At 46.1% G+C, this 21,599-nt stretch overlaps 1 protein-coding gene across 11 annotated transcripts in view; it reads right to left on the reverse strand.

The window, feature by feature from the left end:
• LOC128339530 (protein unc-80 homolog) overlaps positions 1-21,599 on the reverse strand; it is a 254,357-nt gene that overhangs the window by 193,035 nt on the left and 39,723 nt on the right. For all 11 annotated transcript variants that reach the window (XM_053283625.1, XM_053283624.1, XM_053283622.1 and 8 more), the window contains exons 8-10: positions 6,423-6,684; positions 3,791-3,925; positions 1,733-1,949 (exon numbers count right to left, since the gene is read on the reverse strand). In XM_053283625.1, coding sequence (XP_053139600.1) covers positions 1,733-1,949; positions 3,791-3,925; positions 6,423-6,684 — 614 coding nt within the window. The remainder of the gene's footprint in view (positions 1-1,732; positions 1,950-3,790; positions 3,926-6,422; positions 6,685-21,599) is intronic.

Genomic DNA, 21,599 nt, shown 5'->3' on the forward strand with positions numbered 1-21,599 from the left:
CCTCTTCTGGACCATTCTGATCATGGCGGGGGCAGTGACAACAAGGACCTGGTGGTGCCTGGCACACTCGAGGGCTGTTTTGGCAGCGGGTTGAAGTGGTTCCTTCCTTTTGGCAACAAAATGTTCTTAACTGGCAGTCCCTGTCCCTGCATCCTGGAGACAAGGGTTGAGGGAGAGTCCAGGGATAGAAAGAAGGAGTGAATAGTGATATAAAAAGGGGGTTAAATAAAAATAGCGAGGAGAGAGAAACAGGAAAGAGATTAAAAATAAAAGGAACTGAGGACAAAGCTAAGAATTAATAGACTGAGGGAGAGAGGTAAAGGCCTTGGAAAGGAAAAGAGAGAAGGCTATCTCGGGAGCAGGACATGAGACTACAGAAACTCGGTTAGGCTTTCCTTCCCAGGCTTTCAGTTCATTAGCTTAATCCCACATCTGGAGCATGTTGGAAGGATTACCCACAGGAGATGTCCTCCTCAGGCAGCAGAGAATACATATTTTCTGTGAATTGGGCACAAAGGAGACACTTGTAACTCGCACCAACCAAAGGGTGACATAAGAAGTTCAAGGTCTGGACTATAAAGATAAGATGAAAGAACTTGCCGGGAAACTTTCTGTCATCACTTGGCAGAAATCAGCGAATGCTAACATTAAGACCAAGCAGAAAGCAACATTATAATGTTAATACAGTTCACACAATCAAGAACTGTATTTGGTAGGACCCAACTTTCATATCCAGCTATTTACCAAGGTAGGAGGGAAAGCTGTCCTACTCTGTTCCTGACTCGCACACAGTCACTCCCCCCACCTATTCAGTTGTTTGCTCACACACGATCAAAAACTGGAAACACGCTCAGCTCCCAAACCTGGGCAGGACACTTTTCCTACCCAGTTTTCAACTGTGTGAACTGCCTTAGTGCCTGAAATCCAGACTAATGCAGTGCTGGTGCTGGTGAAGCGTGGATTTTTGTCAATTTCTCCTTCACTCTGAAGCCCACTGTGCCCCCTAAAAATATGTCCCAGAAGGCTGTACAGTGAGCTTCAGAAGGAAGGGGATGTTGACAAAAATCCGCTCCCCTCGTAGCACCAGTCTGAATTCTGTATAATGTACTTGTCGAAGTCATGCACATGACCAAAAAATGTCAGCACGGGGGAGGTCTGGCAGGGAGGCAGACTCCTGCCTGCCTCCCTGCACGCAATCAACCCTCCCCAGTTCACTCTGCCACTCACTGCAGCACATGAGCGGTGCTGCGACAAGTGGCAAAGCAGGGAGCTGGAGGATGATTTCCTCTGGCATCCCTCATTGCACCATGCCAGGAGCGCAGTGCCTCAGCCGGGCACTCTTGCTGCCTGGCTGTGTGTGTGTGTGGGTGGGTGGGGGGACTGCCTGCAGCCCATGCACACACATGACCCTGGACCTAAAGTTAAGAGCACGTTTGCACCGTTATAGCAAGGTTACAGCCTGGGGCAAATTCCTGGGCTTGGGGCCAAGGCCGGGATTGGGATCAATCCCAGCACACGGTCAGCCAAGTCCAGGCTGAGCTGCCCAAGCCTAGGCTTGGCTGCCCATGTGAACAGCCTCATTAAATTGGATTAATAGTTTTAAATTATTATAAGCTTTGGAGCTAATCAAACAACCTTCGATGGTACTTAAAAGGAACACAACACTATAGCTTTCACACTGTGAAAAAGGGGCAGGAAAGTGATCTGCTGCCAAGGTTGTGTTTGCGGTCACCTAAGATGGTAGTTTGCCACCCTCCTCTCTCAATACCGCGTCGGTCTTCACCAATCCCAGAGAAACTGCCAAAGGAAAATGTGCTCCGTGTTGGTGACACATCCAAATGGTCTTCGTGGAGTAAGAAGGGCACACCCATCCTTCGCTGCCGTTTCTTCCCTGTGTGGTGGAAAGGAATAGAACCCTTGCGCTCACGATCCTCTTTGCGACTCTTAAACTGCAGGAGGGACATGGAAAGAAATGCAGGCAGAAGTCAAGAGGAAATCACATCAAGAATACAAAGAGAAACAAAACTAAATAAAAATCCACCCAGGGGCTCAAATACAAACACTTTTGCCTCTGATTTTGGAACCCAGAGTGGAAATGTATCTGGCAGCAACAATGCTCCTTTCAGTCAAACTGGCACATGAAAGGAATTAATCCCCACCAGCACTTAAAAAATAAATAAATTACATCTTGATTCTGGAACCTGAACCGAGTAAATTATGCAAGCCTGCCCCCCCCCCCTTATTAAGACTGATTGTTTCAGATTCAAGTGGAAGACTCAAATTACTGATAAATTGGCTCATTATGGTTTCTCTCAGGATGAGATTATCAAAATGGGATATAATCGAGCCAAGAGTGAGATCAAACAACGTATCATGGATATGGAACTACAGGAAGAGGTTGCTTCCTTGCCTAAGAATGTCTTCTTGGGGGATCAAATGCTTAACATTAAACCAGCTAGCTATTTGAGTCTAATTACCTTTCCTAAATTTAGATGTGCTTTGACACTCGCCCGCCTAAATGCGCTGCCATCTGCTGTCATGGAGGGAAGATTTAAAGGCATCCCTCTCTCTGCTTGACTTTGCTTCTGCGGGTCTGGTCAAGTAGAGACAAGTGCCCACGCTATCTTATATTGCAACTTTTATTGGGAGGCCCACCTAAGATTAGTGTCCCCTTTGCTGCAACGTTTTCCTGGGCACGTGGATGACTTCTATCTGAAGTATTTACTGTCCAGTCTTGATGATGAACTAATTAACAAAATGGCTAGGTACTGTTATATCATTTGTAACATCTGTTTAGGTTTTCAGTAATGTTTTGCATTCCTGACTCTTGTGCTATGATTGTAATGGAGGGTGCTCTGTTCCTTTTGGTTACCAGTAAGATCTGTCTGGAGTTTCCCATAACCGTCTTAGGTTTAATCTGTTAATATTGCATTGCAATTTGTGTGATTTACTTCGTTGAGTTTCTGCAAGTATGTATGTTTATGTATGTATGTTTTATTATGCATTGGTCTATGACAACAATAAAGTATCTGTTTTGTTCTGTTCTGTTCTGCAAACCTACACAAACTTTCTTCTCACAAATTTTGGATTTTCAGCTTGTGGAAGTTTCCTTTGCAAGGGCAAATGGCACGGGTGTGTGTGGGGTGAGGGGGGGGGAGAAGAGAAATGAACTGCATGCAGTTCAATTCAATTCAATTCCTTTATTATGATCACAGACCAGCACAGTTAACTGCTTGCACAAATACCCCCCCTCCCAATCTGTAAAATAAATGAGTTTTGAACTGGGGGATGGACTGAAAAAGGCAGGAACGCTATGGTCTTCCTTGTAACTCCTGGAAACCCCTAGCATACCCCTTCAGTTGTTTAAGATCTTATTCAGGAATCCCTTCCTTTGAACCTTGTGTTAGGAAGCAAGACCCTAAGCTTCACACCATGATGGAAGCCAGAGAGATTCCCAAAGTCTCTGAGTGAAACACTGAACTGTGGCTGTTCAGCATGCATCCTGACTTGTGTCTCCCAGGAAACAGCTGGTAGGTTTACAGTGTATGTGGTATACTTTCCCCTTTCTCACCCCTGCTGCCTCACATTTTGCTTCTGATGGTCCCTCAAGAGCATCAGCGAAACAATGGGCCACAGTTTTCCTAGGCAGCAACTGAAGAAGAAAGATAAGGTGATAGGCTGTCTCCATGTCTTGTGCTGGTAGTATCTAATCACTTTTGACAAACAGTTTCATCTGAGGAGCCCAAGTGGTCACCGCTGTTGTGGTCTGCTCTGCTCCATTTCTACTCACCTTCTTAAAAATGTTCATTCCTAAATCAGAGGAGAGGTCTGGAACTGCTGGTCTACGCAGGTTTGTTAGGGACACTTTGGCAAAAGCTTCGGTACTTAAAGACTTTTCTTCTTCATTGCACTTCATTGTGAGATCCTACATCCCCCAGTAAGACAACAAACATACAGTGAGGCTAGATAAGCAGCTATAATATCTACTTGGTTGTTATTGTGTGTTTCCCCTCTTCCCTGAGCAGCGAGAAGTTCTAGAGGTATTACTACTATTTTTTAACTTCCTTTACATTAAAAAGTACTGGAGACTTAAGGTGTCTAGTTTTTAACAGAGTAACTGCTAGATTTTGAGGCCGTTCACACAACCAAATGGAGGGAAGGGAGCTTGGGGGGAAGGCAAGATGCTCCTACCTTCCCCCAGACAATTGGTGCCTCTTTGGAGTGTATCCACACAACCGGCATGGTGGTGGATGCCCAAAGTAGGATTGGGAGGAGGAAGTCCTCCTGCATCCCACAATGCACTGTATGGGCAGTGGAGCGGCAAACCTCACCAAGGCACCAGGGCTGCTCTCCCTGGCCACGCTGCACTTGGGAATCTATGGCCGCCACTCCCAGTGGCCAATTTCAGAGTCCCGGTGCTTCAGGCAACCAGAAAGCGGGGTAGGCTGGCCTCTTTTTCTGTACTACCTCACTTTTTGCCTGGATAGTGGATCTGGGCTACCCGGGTCTGCAACAGCTACATTGGGAAGCCTCCCAGTCTCCCAGATGACAGAGGCTGCTTGGGCAAAATCTCTCCTAGCTTGTGTCATGCTCATAGGCTCTTTATGTTTCCTCAAAATGGGAGAACAGTTATTATTGTTCCTTGGTCCCCACTAGCTGTATGTGCTTCTGGACATGAGTCCTAGTGAGGCTAATCCACTTTAGTCTGCATAACTCCTCTTCTTCCTTTACTAAATCTTATGGCTTTTACTATAATACTGCAGACTTTGGGGCTGTGCCACTATGCCCAGGTTCCTTCCACCACTTTTTGCTTTACCAGCCAGTCTGAGGAAGAGTTCTGAAGAATTCAAAAGCTTGCTGTTCACAACGTTATGTTATTTTGGATGGTCCTGATAAAGGCATTATTTGAGTGTGGCTTTTGGTTCCTTGCTGCCCTCTCCCACTACTTGCAGGATGTCACTTTCCTAAACTTCAATGGGAATTACCTTCCAAAAGTTGGAAATCAGTTATTTGCTATCCAAGAATATCTCCTGTCATCCAAACATCCTGGATTATAAACAATCCAAAAGTCTAACAATATAGCAACATGCTAATAATAATAATAATAATCACAATCACAACAACATTGACAATAAAATTCTGGCATCCCAGGTCCTTGGGAAGGACTCGATGTCTGGATAAAACAAACCAGTCAATAACACCTGTCTGACTGTGCAAAATAGTAATCACCAAATACAAAGATCTACAAATTGAAATTGAAAGGCTGTGGCAGAAAAAGACCAAAATAATCCCAGTGGTCATTGGCGCCCTGGGTGCAGTTCCAAAAGACCTTGAAGAGCACCTCAACACCATAGGGGCCACAGAAATCACCATCAGCCAATTACAAAAAGCAGATTTACTGGGAAAAGCCTATATTCTGCGACGATATCTATAACCATTGACAATAAAATTCTGGCATCCCAGGTCCTTGGGAAGGACTCGATGTCTGGATAAAACAAACCAGTCAATAACACCTGTCTGACTGTGTAAAATAATAATAATATAACAATTGACAATAAAACTCTGGCATCCCAGGTCCTTGGGAAGGACTCGATGTCTGGATAAAACAAACCAGTCAAGAACACCTGTCTGACTGTGTAAACAAGAAATAATAATAATAGCAGCAGCCTGCATGTAGCACAGTCTAACATGGGAGATGGCAATTCACCACATCCTGCTCCAGGCAGGTGGTGAATCCACCCACATAGTTGCGGGCGTCTGATGAAGCATCAGCAGTATTGGGCATAAGAAGGGAAATACTCTAAGTAGCCTGCCCATGCTCCAGAAGCACTAGTTAGACTGGAAACACACCAAGCGACATGTTTCCAGGTGGACTACTTGGAATATTCGCCCTCCTGAACAAATGCCCAACACTGCCAGCACCTCACAGTCACCAGAAGCCCCCAGCAGTGCAGATGGATCCACTGCCAGCCTACAGTAGCACAGATGGATCACCACCACCCACGTTAGACTACACAACATGTGGGCCAATATTTATTTACCAGTTTTCAACAAAAAGTTGTCAAAATGGTTTACATAGCAAAATAAATGAGAAGATGGTTCCCTGTCTGAAAGTGGCTCAGACTCCAAACCGAAACACAGGGGGAGACCATCAATAGCGATGGAAAGGGATGCTATGCTGGATTAAACAGGGACAGTTGCACTCCCTCTGCTAAATATAAGCCACCCACAACTTTACAAGGTTTCGCTTTACCCAATTAGCAGGGGCTAAAAATGTGGGATGCAGGGAAAAGAAACCTGTGAGCAATCATTGGGTTCCCATCCTCTAAGTTCAAAGTGCGTTCCCATTTCCCAGAATGCCAAAGACCTAAAACAAAGAACACACAGTCCCCAATTTTTGTGGGACCTGATGTTCTCCTTACCTGGGTTTTGTGAGTGTTCACCAATGAGGGAGCAGCAGCCACCATGGAACTGCTGCGTGGCCTTGGCAACTGTGGGACTTCTGGTTCTGGGGGCTTCTCCGGCTTCTCCTCTAACATATGGCGCAGTCGCTGGAGGTAATACATCAGGGACCACTGAGTGCCTTCCTCAGACCAATGTGGCTGAAGGAGGCAACGTAATACTGCCACGTCAAAGTAGGTGGCATACCGAGACTTTTGGCATGGTGGAATCACCAAAGATACCCTGTCATAAATGATGAACAAAGGACTGTTAAGGACTAAGGAGGATCCATTCCGCAATGTGAATAAATTTTTATTTATTCATTTATTTAGTCATTCATTCAATTTCTATACTGCCCTTCCAAAAATGTCTCAAGGTGGTTTACACAGAGAAATAATAAATAAATAAGATGGATCCCTGTCCCCAAAGGGCTCAAAATCTTAGAAAAAATAGCAGAGAGTGTTAAAAGCAGGGATTGTTTAAAATTAAAAGCAAGCACATATATGAAGTATTATGTTTCTATCACTGTCGTGGAGAGGAATAAATAATCTCTCTCATTTAACATAGAGACTGAGGCAGCACTGACTTATGATAATATTTTATTTTTATTTTTACATTTTATATCCCACTCTTCCTCCAAGGAGCCCAGAGCGGTTTACTACATACTTAGGTTTCTCCTCACAACAACCCTGTGAAGTTGGTTAGGCTGAGAGAGAAGTGACTGGCTCAGAGTCACCCAGCTAGTTTTCATGACTGAATGGGGATTTGAACTCGGGTCTCCCTGGTCCTAGTCCAGCACTCTAGCCACTACACCACGCTGGCTGGTGGGGAGGAAGGTGTACAGAGTAGAGATACAGAGATATTCCACCCCTGGACTACCTGAAGACCAACTTGGACCGGGGTGTCAAACTGCGGCCATCCATCTGTTCTTGGTCTACAACTCCCATCATCCCTGGCTACTGTCCACTGTGACGGGGGATGATGGGAGTTGAAGGCTAACAACAACTGGAGGGCTGCAGTTTGACACTCCTGACTTAGACAGTCTTTCTTTTGTTTTTAAGATTAAGCCTACACACTGTAGGCTTTCCTTAAAATCTATGTTGGCTTTCTTTTAAACAACGGGCTTCTGCTCTGCTATACTCTCTAGACTCAATAGCTCTGCTGCAGTCTATAGCAAAGCAAGAGGCGGCTGTGTGCACTCACTCAGAGGTGAGTAGGGAGGAAGAAGCTAAGCTCACTTCTAAAGGTAAAAAAGGAAGAGAATGCTCAACTCCTCACCCTTCTCACCCTCCCAGAAGCCAGCCGCCACCACCACCCCCCATCCCATTACTTTTAATAAAAGTAAAGTAAAGGTCTTTTAGGCAACAAAAAGAGGGAACTTCTTTCCGGTCACTGCCGGGTAAGGGGAATATAAATATGATAAATAAATAAAATAAATACTGCTTTTTAACAAAACAAAAAAATTCTTGAAGCAGGCATTTTTGACTGCAATCCCTATGGACATTTTAAAGGTAAAGTGTGTGGTCGGGTTGGTGTCGACTCCTGGTGACCACAGAGCCCTCTGATTATCTTTGGTAGAATACAGGAGGGGTTTACCATTGCCTCCTCCCGCGCAGTATGAGATGATGCCTTTCAGCATCTTCCTATATCACTGCTGTATGTACATTTATTTAGGAATAAATCCCATAATGTTTGAACAGCATGCATGTAATTAGGTCAGAGGTTCCCAGCCTGTGGTACTCCAGATGTTGCTGAACTACAACTCCTATCATCCCCAACGGTGGCTGGGCATGATGGGAATTATAGTTCAGCAACATCTGGAGTACCACAGGCTGGGAACCCCTGAATTAAGTTATTAATATACTATTAACTGGCTTGCTTTTATGCCAATAATTGTTTACTTATAAAATGTAAGCTGTCACCTCTTCCTCTCAGAAGTTAATTTAAAGACATTTCCTAAAGATAAAGGTTTCTTTTTGCAGAACTTCAGACAAATGTTTTATCCTTTATGAAAGCAAGTTAAATACTCCACCAGAAACAAGAGACATGCATTTGCTGTTTGCTTCTAAGCACTCTCTTCTAAGAAAGGCCTATTTGATATTTGACTAATCATCCACATCTTTACTGGGTGATTCATTAACAAAGGAATCACATCAACCCACTGATTAATGAGTTTAGCTTTGCTTGTGTGAAAGCCAGGCTATTCCAAAGCCTTGTAGACTGAGGACTGCAGCCTGCGTCTTTCCCAGTTTACTGGAGTCAGTTTCAGTTGGGTTTGCATTGCATACTAATGCTGAAAGGGTGCTGGAGGGTACACAAGATGAGACCAGTTGCAAGTAGGGCAAGAGAAGGAGCTGCAACCTCTGTAGACAGGGACTATTATTGTCATGGGAGGGGAAGAAGAGACCACTGCCCTTTCATTGTCCTTCCAAAGACATGTTAAGAGCTTGTTTCATTCTGCCTTCAGTGTCTACTGATCTCTTCTTATTTTTTAGTTGTTTAGCTTTGTTTTAACATTATTTTTATGTTCTTTTGTTTTCTGCCTTTGTACACCCATCTGAGAAATAAAGCAGTATATATACACCTTCTAAAAAAGTATGTAAGATGCAGTGCTGAAAAGCCTGAAATCTGAGACTGTTCAGCTCCTGATAAAACAAACAAATATTATCATGGGCCACCTTCAGACATCACGGCAAATCAGAAGCAGACGTTTGGGTTTGTGGTTGTCCAAATGTGGGAATTCACGGTTCCATGATAAAAGCACAAAAGTGTCCCCAGGTTAATGACCCAAAACCTTAATTGTCATCCCTGATTTCTCTTTGGGTTCAGCAGCAAAAACTCTGGTTAGAAAGTGGCTCTGTGTTATCTGAAGGCTGCTGCTACTTGGAACCAGAGTTGAAGGTAGGAGGCTCCTCCCTCCCTCTGTCCCCGATTGGCCGTCATGGTTGTCCTTGATTAGAAAGAGGAAACCCGTACAGCTAGCACCCCCACCCTCTCTCCCAGACTCCAGATTGGATCATTGGGGAGCATAGCAGGCGGAATGGGGGCAAACTGTGGGTCTGTTGGATCTGCGGCTTCCCATTATGTGTGATGGTGGCCTTAGCTGACTTCTGAGTAGTTACTACTCAGCTTCCAACCTCTCCTTTTGTGAGGAAAAGTGATCCTGCTGAAACTCGCAGTGTACTTGGAGGCTGCTGCCTAGGTCCCTGCCAAAGTTTTGGATGGCATTCAAACTCTAGCTATGAACTTTGTTGACCCCTTATTTTGGATTCTGACCCAAGAACTACATGGGGGGAAACAATATGTGTATAATATATTCAGTGGCAGAATGCCAAAATTAAGAATCCAGCATATCTGTCAGGAAGCCAGACTGTTTTGCTGAATGAGACTCTCTTTTAAAATCCACTGATGTTCAGATGTCTGCTTCATTTTAGTTTCAACGCTATGCTCATCAGGTCAGCTTTTTTGCTTCCCAAAGAGTGTGGGGTCCAGGATGTAGCAATTTAGTTGAATCCTGGTTCCAAGGACAAAAGAATTCTACAGAAGCTGGGCTGGTAACTAGAGCAAACAACATTTATTTCTTCCCTGACCGTTGCTATGCAACTAAAGCTCCCCCCACCCGCCCCGCTCCAACCATTCAGTTTGGAGTGATCAATGAGTTCAGCAAATGAGGAGAAATTAATGACGCAGGCTCCAAAGCCTGCCTGCAGCTTCATTGCCATAGCGACCGCCTGTCTCAGTTTCAGAAACTGATTGCCTCATTTTTGCTGTCTAAAAACCAGTTCCTTCCTCCTCTGGGTGCTTCGAACTTTACAAACTAAATAACTGAGAAAAGGAACAACTCAATAACTCTGGTTCAGTTAAAAAGGCAAATTTTGAATTTGTTTACATTGGATAAGGATTCAAGTATTGTTTATTTGTCCCCCGATGATATTCGTGGGACCCACAGATTGAAGATAGGGAAGATGTTTTACTTTGTTTTTTAATCTGTAGATATACTGGGGCAAAGAGAAAAGCAGGTTTCATAACTGTAACTGTAGTTCTTCTAGTGTGGTTCCTGTGATATCCAAACCCATGGGTTTTGCACTGGTGCAGAACCTCATTTTGGAACCTTCTAAAGCAGGCATCCCCAAACTGCGGCCCTCCAGATGTTGTTGAACTACAACTTGTGTCTAGGGATGCTACAAATTGTGTCTAGGGATGCTGGGAGTTGTAGTTCAGCAACATCTGGAGAGCTGCAGTTTGGGGATGCCTGTTCTAAAGCGTTACCTTTAAGAGCTTTTGGCGGGGAGCCTCAACCCCAGTAATTAGTGAGGAGCATGTGCCATCCTTACTTCAGACTGTGCAACTGCCACAGAGAAATATGAAGCAAAAGCTGCAGCAGGGAGATAGAGTGGGTTGCTGGGGCGGAGCCACCATTGGGCAAAAGGGTTCAAAGAACCCAGGCTGCCAATGGGAAAAGGCCGCCGAGCCCCACTCCGTGGCTCGGGCTCCATAGGAGCCCAGAGCAAACTCCCCCCTCTCACGCCCGGGTGAACTCTTCAAATTATTCCAGGCAGTTCCGACTGCCCGATAGAATGTTTTTCCCTTCCTTTCCCTCTCTGGAGGGAGAGAAAGGGGAAACGTCCTATCAGGCAGCCAACGCTGCCTGAAATGAGGAGGGGAGAGATTGTTCAGGCAATCGACAGGCCAGGCCACACCCCCTTTGCATGTGACAAGGGGGCGTGGCCTGGGCTGCCGAGATCCCGAACGAGCTCTCAGCTCATTTCAGGCAGTGTCGGCTGCCTGATAGGATGTTTTCCTCTTTCTCAAGCTCCAGAGAGGGAGGGGAAGGAACAAACATTCTATCGTGCAGTCGGAGCTGCCTGAAATAATTGTCAAAGAGTTCGCCCGGGCTCTCCGTGGCCCGGGCATGGGAGCGAGGAGGCTCTCCGTGCATGGGAGGGGGAGTCCGCTCTGAGCTCCTCTGGAGCCCGGGCCACGCACACAGGCGTATTGGAGGGGGCCACCGAGCTGGGCTGGACGCAGGTCGCCGTTCGGCTAGCTCAGTGCCTGGTGGGTTGTGTGAATATTCAGGAACCACTAGAAGAACTACAGTTACAGGTAAGAAACCTACCTACCTTCTGCGTGGTCTTGCAATATTCACATTCATGGGATCATAATAAGCAAACACAACTGGATGTGAGAAGCAGCTTTATTGAAAAACAGACTTGAGAACAGAAGTACCAGACTTGGCAAGTACCTTGGATTTAAGATCCAATGCATAGTGTTCAATAAAGGTGGATGGTTAAGACCATGTGGCTGCTTTGCAGATGACATCTATAGGAACTCCTCTTCCAAAGGCTGCAGTGGCAACCATAGCCCTGGTGGAATGGACTCGAAGCAACTGTAGATGAGGTCTCTTAGCCAGGTCATAGGTCAGACAGATATCCAAAAAGAGAGTCTATGGATGGATATTAAGCAACCTCTGGTAGGTCCAGCAAAGGCTTCAGAGTTAGATTTGCGAATCTCCATTGTAGGGATGTGCACAGAACCATTCAGCTCTCTAGGAGTGCTGAACTGGTTCTGGCAACTGGTGTTTGAACCAGTTTGGAGGGTGGGTTGTGCCACACAAATGGCTGACACACTTACTGTTTCAGGTTCCACTCATGAGTGGACCTCTGTGGCCTGCTCAGAGTGTCTGCAAGAGTGTTTTTTCTCCCTGGAACATGGAGCACAGAAAAATGAATGTGATGTTACACGCACCAATTCCAAAGTGCCAGAGTGAGGGTTTCTGGAGTCTGTTCCATCCTGTTTGTTTATATAGGATCTTTCTGTGGTAATGTCTGTCAATATGAAAACTGCCTTTCCTAGGCAGAGGTGCTGGAACGATTTTAAAGCTTTGAGAACAGCCAGAAGCTCTAGATAATTGATGTGCTGTTGTGCGTCTGTCTTTGACCATTGGCCATATACTACAAGAGGACCACAGTAGGCTCCCCTACCAAAGGTGGAAGCATCTGTTGTAATTGTAAATCTGTTGTAATTATGACTTCTGAAGAACAGGGCCAAAAGGGCCTGCCTTCTGTAAGATTGCTATGGCAGATCCACCAGCACACAGAGTGATGAACTGATAGAGGAACAGAGAGTATCAGTTGCTAGTGGTGTAAAGGTGTGAGAAAGTTGTCAAAAACCAACTTTGTAGGACACGCATTTGGAGTGGTGCTAATGGTAGAAAAGCCATGGTCGATGCCATTAGACCCAAAGGTCATTGAATGAAGAGAGCCATGTGATCTCTTCAAATGAAGAAAATCTGAGCTGTGGTGGAGTATATCCAGTGATAAGGAAGAAAGGTGGCCTCCGCCTGAGAATCAAGGAGCACTCCTATGAATTTTAGTGATCTTGTTGGAGTGAGCATGGACTTCTTGTAGTTCACTTGAAGGCGTAAGGAGTCTAAAAGATTGTGGAATTCTCTGCCACAAGATGTGGTGACAGCCAACAACCTGGATGGATTTAAGAGGGGTTTGGATAACTTCATGGAGGAGACGTCTATCAATGGCTACTAGTCAGAGGGCTATAGGCCATCTCCAGCCTCAAAGGCAGGATGCCTCTGAGTACCAGTTGCAGAGAAGTAACAGCAAGAGAGAGGACATGCCCTCAACTCCTGTCTGTGGCTTCCAGCAGCATCTGGTGGGCCACTGTGCGAAACAGGATGCTGGACTAGATGGGCCTTGGGCCTGATCCAGCAGGGCTGTTCTTATGTTCTAAGGGTAGTAGAATATGGGTGTACAGAGAGACCTTGGAGGCTGCCACAAGAAGCCAGTTGTTGATAGACGGAAAGATCTGAATTCCCTTGTTACGAAGATGGGCAGCCACCACAGACATGCATTTTGAGAAGATGTGAGGGGCAGATGCAAGTCCAAATGGGAGGATTGTATACTGGTACGTATCTGGACTCACGGAATCTCAAAAACATCCAATGCTGAGGATGAATGAGAGCGAGAGCAATAACTCCGTCTAGGTAGATAAGGAAAGGGTGCAAAGAAAGGGTGCAAAGTGTCTGGCTGAATAACAGTGAGATGGGTAATAAGCATGATGGTAATAAGGAGAGTCTGGTGGCAGACTTCATAGTCACATGCTTCTTTAAAGCATGGAGGATGGTCCCTCTCAAAAGTTTCTGCCTCCCCATCTGTCAGAGCGATGGCAGTCAGGGAATCGATGTGGGAATGGCAGAAACAGGACTGGCTCTCAATTTCGATAAGTCCATTGTTGGAATCGAAGGGAATATGCAAAACATCCCCCTCCCTGTCTTCTACTGAGGATGGGAGAGGGGCCGGCGATGTAGGCAGCCTGTCAGACTCCTCTGATCTCTTGTTGACAGGGGAGACATGTTGGAGATGCAGTTCCAGTGCATCGACCTTTTGCACCAACCATCCTAATGACCACTAGGGGCATTGGGAGCAGAGGTAGCTAGTGAGGGTCTCCTTACCTGTCCCACTATGACCCCTGCTTTGACTCCTTGAGTACTTCGTGTAGTGAGTCAGTCCTCTTCCTTACCTTCTAGAGAGAAGATGGAAACATCTCTCTCTCCCTACCTATTCATTATGTAGCTGATAGATAGGATAGGTCTTTCCTATCCCAAATGTATTTCACCAATAAATCAATTTAGTTCCAGGCCTGCTCAACTTAGCCCCCCCACCCCCAGCTGGTTTTGGACTACAACTCCCATAATCCCCAGTCACAGTGGCCAATAGCCAGGGATTATGGGAGTTGTAAGCCAACATCTGCAGGCGGGCCAAAGTTGAGAAGCCCTGGTTTAGACTCTACAATGATCTCCATGAGTGTTACTTAAATAACTGCAACTGCTAAACTCTGCACTCTGTAACTGGAGTGGTAGCTTCCTTGGTGTTTTGCTAAATAATCACAAAGCCCAACAAGACAGACTCTGCGAGACTGGAAGACAGTTTTTTTCTTTTTGCTGTCTTTCGTAGGAGGGTCGTTATGCTTCCTTTTGTGTTTAGCCTTTGTTGGGACCATGGCAGACTGACTTCCCAATGATAGAGGTGGAGGAACCAAGGGATTAGCCCAGGCCTGCTCAGGCTGGGCCTTCCTGCAGATGTTGGCTACAACTCCCATAATCCTTGGCTATTGGCCACTGTGGCTGGGGCTTATGGGAGTTGTAGTCAAAAACAGCTGGGAGGCCAAAGTTGAGTAGGCCTGGATTAGCCTCTGTCTGTCCTGGTGCTTGCAAAACAGAATTGTGTGTAGGAAAAGCTGACGACTTAGGTAAATCACAGCCTTTTGAATCTGGCAGCAGCATCAGTCCCAAAGAACTGGTTTGAGAATCCATCAAAGAAGAGTGATGAGTTTTGAGTGCCAAGACTTTCGTGTGTTGTCTGGCAGAGGGAGTTTCAGGTGTAGCCAGGGTATAAGTGGCTGAGAGAGCCCACTCCCATAAAAGAGCTCACAGCCTAGACACTCTGTTCCAGCATGCTTGCAGAAAGGGGTACAGCTAAGTAATTTTGAATCCTGGACCTAATGAGTTACGCCCACCACCCTGCAAAATAAACATCCTCTCTGTATAAATGTATATATTTCACCACAAACCCATAGGTCTGGGCCAGAGCGCATTTGTGGGGGAAAGGATTACACAACCCCCAAAGTATCCATACATCTTCTTGATCATTTATCACAAACCCATAGATCTGAGCCAGAGTGCAGTGAGGGTGAGGTGGGGGGAGGGTTCTTGATCACAAACTAACTGAGACAAACACGTGTTCCTTGCTCCACAGTTCAAACGCAGAACCAACATTCATAAGGAAAATAAATAAAATAACAACACATGCCCCTTGCTTCCCAGTTCTCATACAGATCTTTTGGATCACAAACCAACTTGAGCATAGTGCATTTGTTTTTCTTTTACATTTGTTTATTTAGATGTAACAGTCAGTTCCACTTTCACTAGGTGTGAAGTACTCTGGGTAGAGATAACTTTTCCTGGCAGCTTTATTGCAGAAGGGGGGAAATTCATTAAAAATCACAAGATCGCCAATTTTCTTCAAATAAAAATACACAAAGTTATGCCATCTTGGACTACATGTGTGCCCAATTTCAGAACTCTAAGCCCAGCCATTCTGGAAATGTAAAGGGTTGAGCAAAGGTGGGGGGCATGTTGCATTTTTTAATGAAGGAAAAGGGCAGAATCCTTCATATGGGGGGTGGAATGATGGTCTGGGGGGAGGGGCACATCCGTTCCAGACTTTTGGAATTTTCTGCCATGAAACAAGCCACTTATAGGACTTTGACTTTTTAATTTAAAAAAAATATATATCAAAAAATAATTCAACATCAATGCATTGACCAATCCAATTCAAAGGCAATACACAGAGTCCTGCTAACCGGTACTACATCTGTGCCCAATTTCAGAAATCTAGATCAAGCTATTCTGAAAATATAAAAGGGAGTGAAAAGTGGGGTGATGTTTACCCTTTTTATGAAGGCAATGGGCAGATTCATCCATATGGGGGTGGAGTGATGGTCCATGGGGCAGTGGGGGGGCTTCATTTCTGGAGGTTTTTGTAATTTTCTGCCATGAAACAAACCACTTATAGGACTTTGATTTTTCTGATTTTTTTAAAATTCAAAAAATCATTAAAAATCAACAAATTGACTGATCTACTTCAAACTCAATACACAGAGTCCTAATAACTTGTCCAACATGTGTGCCAAATTTCAAGATTCTAGGACAAGCCTAGAGTCATAAATATAAAAGGGGCCCTCTTTTCTCTTGAGGAAAATCATGGGGCCCTCTAGTAGAGTGATCACACAGACCTGACCCATGTCTAATGGCACTCCTGCTTGCCAAGTAAAACTGAGGCAAACAATGCAAGGGTCAACCCGGTGAGTTTCACCCATGCAAAGCAAGCACTTTTTATGGCCATCAGTAGTCGGGGGAAATGCTTGACTAACCAGCAGAAGATCGCCAGTTTGAATCCCCACTAGTACTATATCTGGCAGCAGCGATATAGGAAGATGCTGAAAGGCATCATCTCATACTGCGCAGGAGAAGGCAATGGTAAACCTCTCCTGTATTCTACCAAAAGAAAACCACAGGGCTCTGTGGGCGCCAGGAGTCGAAATTGACTTGACGGCAAACTTTACCTTTACCTGGTCGAGCGTTTAGCCCTCCACACAGTGCACTTAAAAATAAAAAGTCATAGAGGCCATAGTCTGTGGGGCAAGAAGTGAGAGGAGAAATCTCTTTTCTGCTTCTTCTTTAGCTAAGGAGGTGGAATATGTGTGTGTGGGCTAATGGGATGGCGAAAGATGGTGGGCAACGAAGGAAAAGAAAGATGCAAAGTGTAAAACTGGAAACTAAAGAGAGATAAGGAAGGGAGGAATAAAAACTGAACTAAAGAAGGGGAAGATAGTTCTAGAGAGAGGTCTTGCTTCTCACGAGTCCCTATTTATTCTGTTTTAGGTACAGCTGAGGGATAGAAGAAGGCTCCGAGTGAAGTATACTCTGTGGCGGTCGACGACAGACTGAGGTAGGGGTGGAACACACACCTCACTAATTACTGGGGTTGATGGTTCCTGCCAAAAGGTCTTAAAAGTAAAGCTTTAGAAGGTTCCAAAATGAGGTTCTGCACCAGCACAAAACCCAGGAATATGAATATCACAGGAACCACGCAGACAAACTTTATTTCCACTCTCTGCCATCACAGATCTGGTAAATGGTGCGTTTTACGTATTACAGCAGAAGTGCTGGAGCTGTTGTATATGTGTTTGTTTATAGGCTGTTTTTCAACAAAGTCCTCAAAGCAGTTTACATAGCATAGAAAATAGTGCCCTGTCCCAAAAGGCCTCACAGTCTAAAAAGAAAGACAAGCTAGACATCAGCCACAGCTACTAAGAAGGCCTGAATAAATGGGGACCGTGGAATGCTGGGTTGATTAGGGAAAGTTGCTCTTTCCTGCTAGGTGCAGGAAAGTCACCATTTTAAAAGATGCCTCTTTGTCAGGTTAGCTGCTTTTTTATAGCCTCATCCCACAGTGTGGGTGCAACATGTAAAGGTCTGCAGCCTAGTACCACCTCGGTGGGGCCAACCAAATGTGTGTAATCACTACAGTTACTGGGAAGCAGCAGCTGGGCAGGACTGTTGCTTTCATGTCCTGCATGTGGGCTTCCCAAAGGCATCTTGCCGTACATTATGGGAAGGAGAAGGCTGGACTCAATGATGGACCCCTGGGCAGATCCAGCACGACTGTGCTTACTTTCTTCTGCCTTATATTCCTAGACAAAAATCAACTAGCTGGGATCAGGACAACAAATGCTTATCTCTTGTTTCAGGCATTCAAAACAAACAAACAGAAATACTTGTAAGGTTCTGACAAAAGAAACCCTTGCCTTTATGGCATGCTTTGGAATGTGTGGAACACAACAAATGCTTTCTTCCACTTGGGAACAGTGGAGGCCCAAAGTTCCATGGCTGACATCCACACTAAATTAGTCCCGCGTTGTCCTACTAAAACTAAGTGGTCCTTTATAAGAACTCCTGAGTAGTACTATTGGGTAGTTTAGTCTGGATGTCAGCCAATGTCCTGAAGTCTTATAGATGAGACTTCACAGGAAAGCTGGAGGCACAGAACGAAAACTAGCAACCCAGAAATCTGCTTGCATATATTAAGCACCTGGAAGGAGTCAGTGGGGAAGGGATAGGAAGGGGCCAGGCCTATGCAGCAGAACTGTAACCTATCTAGAGCAGGGATTCTCAACGTTGGGTCCTCAGATGATATTGGACTTCGACTCCCATAATCCCCAACCAAAGGCCACTGGGACTGGGGATTATGGGAGCTGAAGTCCAACAACATCTGGGGACCCAGCATTGAGAATCATCGTACTAAAGCACCAATGCATACTGGTAAAGGGAACCAACGGTACCTTCAGATGGCACAATTGTGGAATGAGGAAGTGCCTTTGTAATTGAGTGCCTTTGTAATCGGTGCCTTTGTAATCGCTCCATTCTCCATTTTCTAAAATAGAAACTGCACGTAGCTTAGGGCGGCAGCTCAGCCACAAAGAGCGCGTGCGCAAGAATGTATGAGGCGTGTAAAAATGTGATTGGTATTTGGGGCTGAATGTTGACACCCAACCATTCCATTGTATAAAAAGCTTGTGACGAAGGCAATTGCGCGCGACTCTCTGGCAACGCCGTGAGGCACTGAGAGCCCGCTGCCAGCGCTGGCCAAATAATAAAGGTGTTTGCTTCCTTCAAATATCCTTGTCTTTTGGTTTGTGGGTCTGGGGTCTACCCCAGGTAACATAAACTGGTGCCATGACTCGGATGGTCAGCTGGTGATTACCTGCCCACCTGGTGGTCCCTCGGGGTCCTCTCCCGCCGCGGGCGAGCACCCTTCAGGTGCCACTTCTTCCGTTGTAAGAAGGAAGGTTTGAACGCCGGCGGCGTGAGACTACGGCTCTTGAGCCCACCGAAGACGGGCGCGAACGAGGCACACCAACGCAGGGGTCTGAACAGGTGATGTATGGTCTAGAGTCCCGGGACAGGTAGGGACCAGGGAATCGCCCACCCTGTGTCGGAGCCGCTGTAGGCAGAGGGCACTGTCGGAATACAGGGCTGTCTCCGGGAGGAACTTGGGAGGAACAGTGTGTTGCGTGTGAGTGTGAGTGGTTTCTGATGGTTGCAGAGGGGGCCTCCACAGGGAGAAACCCACCGCGAGAGTGACTCTACAGTGGTAGAGTGGGACCCCTGAGTAGACTCCCGATCCAGCGACGGGCGGAAGGACGAAAACGGAGGTGCGGGATATGAAACTGTCTGTCTAAACCCTTATTGTGTCTAACTGCGTGGACCCCTTACCCGCAGTCCGTATCCCACCCTGAACTGGTTGTGTTTGTTTCGAGTGAAAGAGAACACACGAGGTCAATAAAATGGGAGGGGGAGGATCTAAAATCTGTACCCCTTTGAATTGTATGCTGGAAAACTTCAAAGCAGGGTTTTCCCGGGATTATGGAGACCCGGCTTGTAAACCTGAGATCTTGGTTAGGCATTGCACCCTGAACTGGCCAGCCCAAAGTCCCACTTGGCCACCCGATGGTAGTTACAACTTAGGAGAAATTAGAAAGGTCCACCAGACAGTTACTGCATCACACCCAGATCAGTACCCCTACATAGACCAATGGATGTTAAATGTAGTGGAAAAACTGAAGTGGCTGAAGAACTGTGGTAAACAGAACCCCACCGCTTCTGTAATGGCACTAAGGGCACAGAGAAAAAAACTACAGGAATCACTCAGATCAAGGAAAGAGGATCAAGCCCCCAACCTACCAGAGGTTTTGAAGGAAGACATTGTGGAGGAAGGACTCCCCCCACTACCCCCACCACCATATAATCCTATATACCCCAGAATCCCAAGAGAAGAAGAGGAGGGAGGGCCATTAGGAACCATGAAAGGAGGCCATGACCTGAGAAATAGAGACACTCCGAAGACAGAATTAGAGGCACAAGGGGAAATTACCCAGTTCCCTTTAAGAGTCACACAATATCAAGTGGATGGAGGAGATGGAAACCTGGTCCAGAGAACCACTATATAACATGTCCCATTTTCCACCACGGACCTTTTAAATTGGAAGAGAAATACCAAACCTCTCAGTGAAGAACCAAGGGAAATGACAGACCTGTTCGGGTCCATAATACGTGCTCATGCACCTAATTGGGCAGACCTTGAGACCCTACAGTCTACCCTGTTGACTTCAGAGGAGAGAGGCCGAGTTCGAGCAGCCATGAGAAGGGAGGTGGAACAAGACGCAGAGGCAACTAATCGGAATGCTGAGACCCAGATAGCCCTCTGGATGCCCCAAGAAGAACCAAATTGGGACTCCATGACTGACGAAGGCAGACGACGGCTGGAGGATTATCGAGTATTAGTCTGGCGAGGGATAAAAGGGGCAGGGCGGAAGACTGTTAACCTCTCCAAGGTCACTGAAATATTACAAGCTCAAAATGAGACTCCGGGAGACTACATGGAAAGATTAAAAGCAGCATTCCGTCAATGGACTACCTTGAATCCAGACGATCCAGCAAACAGGAGGCAAGTAAACATGATGTTCATTGCCCAAGCCCAGAAGGATATTTGGAGGAAGTTACAGAGAAAAGAGGAGGCCGTAGACATGTCCGAAGAAATGCTATTGGGGCTAGCAAGAAACGTGTATGCGAATAGAGATACAGAGGAAGAGAAGCAGCAAAAAGTGGCAGTGGTAATGGCGGCAGCTATCAGGGGAGAAATACCCGGCAGAAGAGGACAAAGAGGCAGAGGCGGCGGACGTGGATGGAGGGGAAGCGGAAGGGGAGCATTCCAAGAACGGCTTGGACGTGACCAATATGCAAGGTGCAAGAAACACGGTCATTGGAAGAACGAATGTCCCGAAGGACGAGGAGAAAGGGGACTGGAAGGGGGGCGGAGACCCGCTCAGATGATGATGGCAGAGCTTGTGGAAGATGAACAGTGACGGGGCCGGGGTTCACCGCACCACTTACCACTCTCCCCAGAACCCATGGTCACACTAACAGTACAGGGGAAGAAGGTGCCATTTATGATTGATAGTGGGGCTACCTTATCAGCCATACAGCAACCAATGGGGAAGAAAACATTGCTTTCATTACCCATACAAGGGGCTACTGGTCGGAGCAATTCCAGACCAATTTTTAACGTGGATGATTGCAGCTTGAAGGGAAACACATTTAGACACCAGTTCGTATGGCTTCCAGACTGCCCCATGAATCTGCTAGGAAGAGATTTATTGTGCAAATTGCAGGCAACCTTGACTTTTGCCAAAGATGGGAGTTTTACCTTTGAAGTACCAGAAGAAGGGGAAACGTGTGTAACAGAGATGCCCAAGGAAAAGGCTTGGAAGTGGAAAGCATGGTGGGATGGAAAGCCCCCAATGATTATGTTAGCACAAAGTACAGCAGACAATCTCCCAGTACCTTCTGCAGTTTGGGCTGAGAACGGAGGAATAGGATTGACTATTCGACAACCTCCAGTCTACATCAGGATGAGACCCGGCGCCACTCCTGTGAACATACCCCAATATCCTGTATCGGAAGACAAGCGGAGGGGAATTCAACCAACCATCACCCAGTACCTAGAAGCTGGGATTCTGGAAAA

Source organism: Hemicordylus capensis, chromosome 1 (genome assembly GCF_027244095.1).
Source record: "Hemicordylus capensis ecotype Gifberg chromosome 1, rHemCap1.1.pri, whole genome shotgun sequence".
Classification (NCBI taxonomy): Eukaryota; Metazoa; Chordata; class Lepidosauria; order Squamata; family Cordylidae; genus Hemicordylus; species Hemicordylus capensis.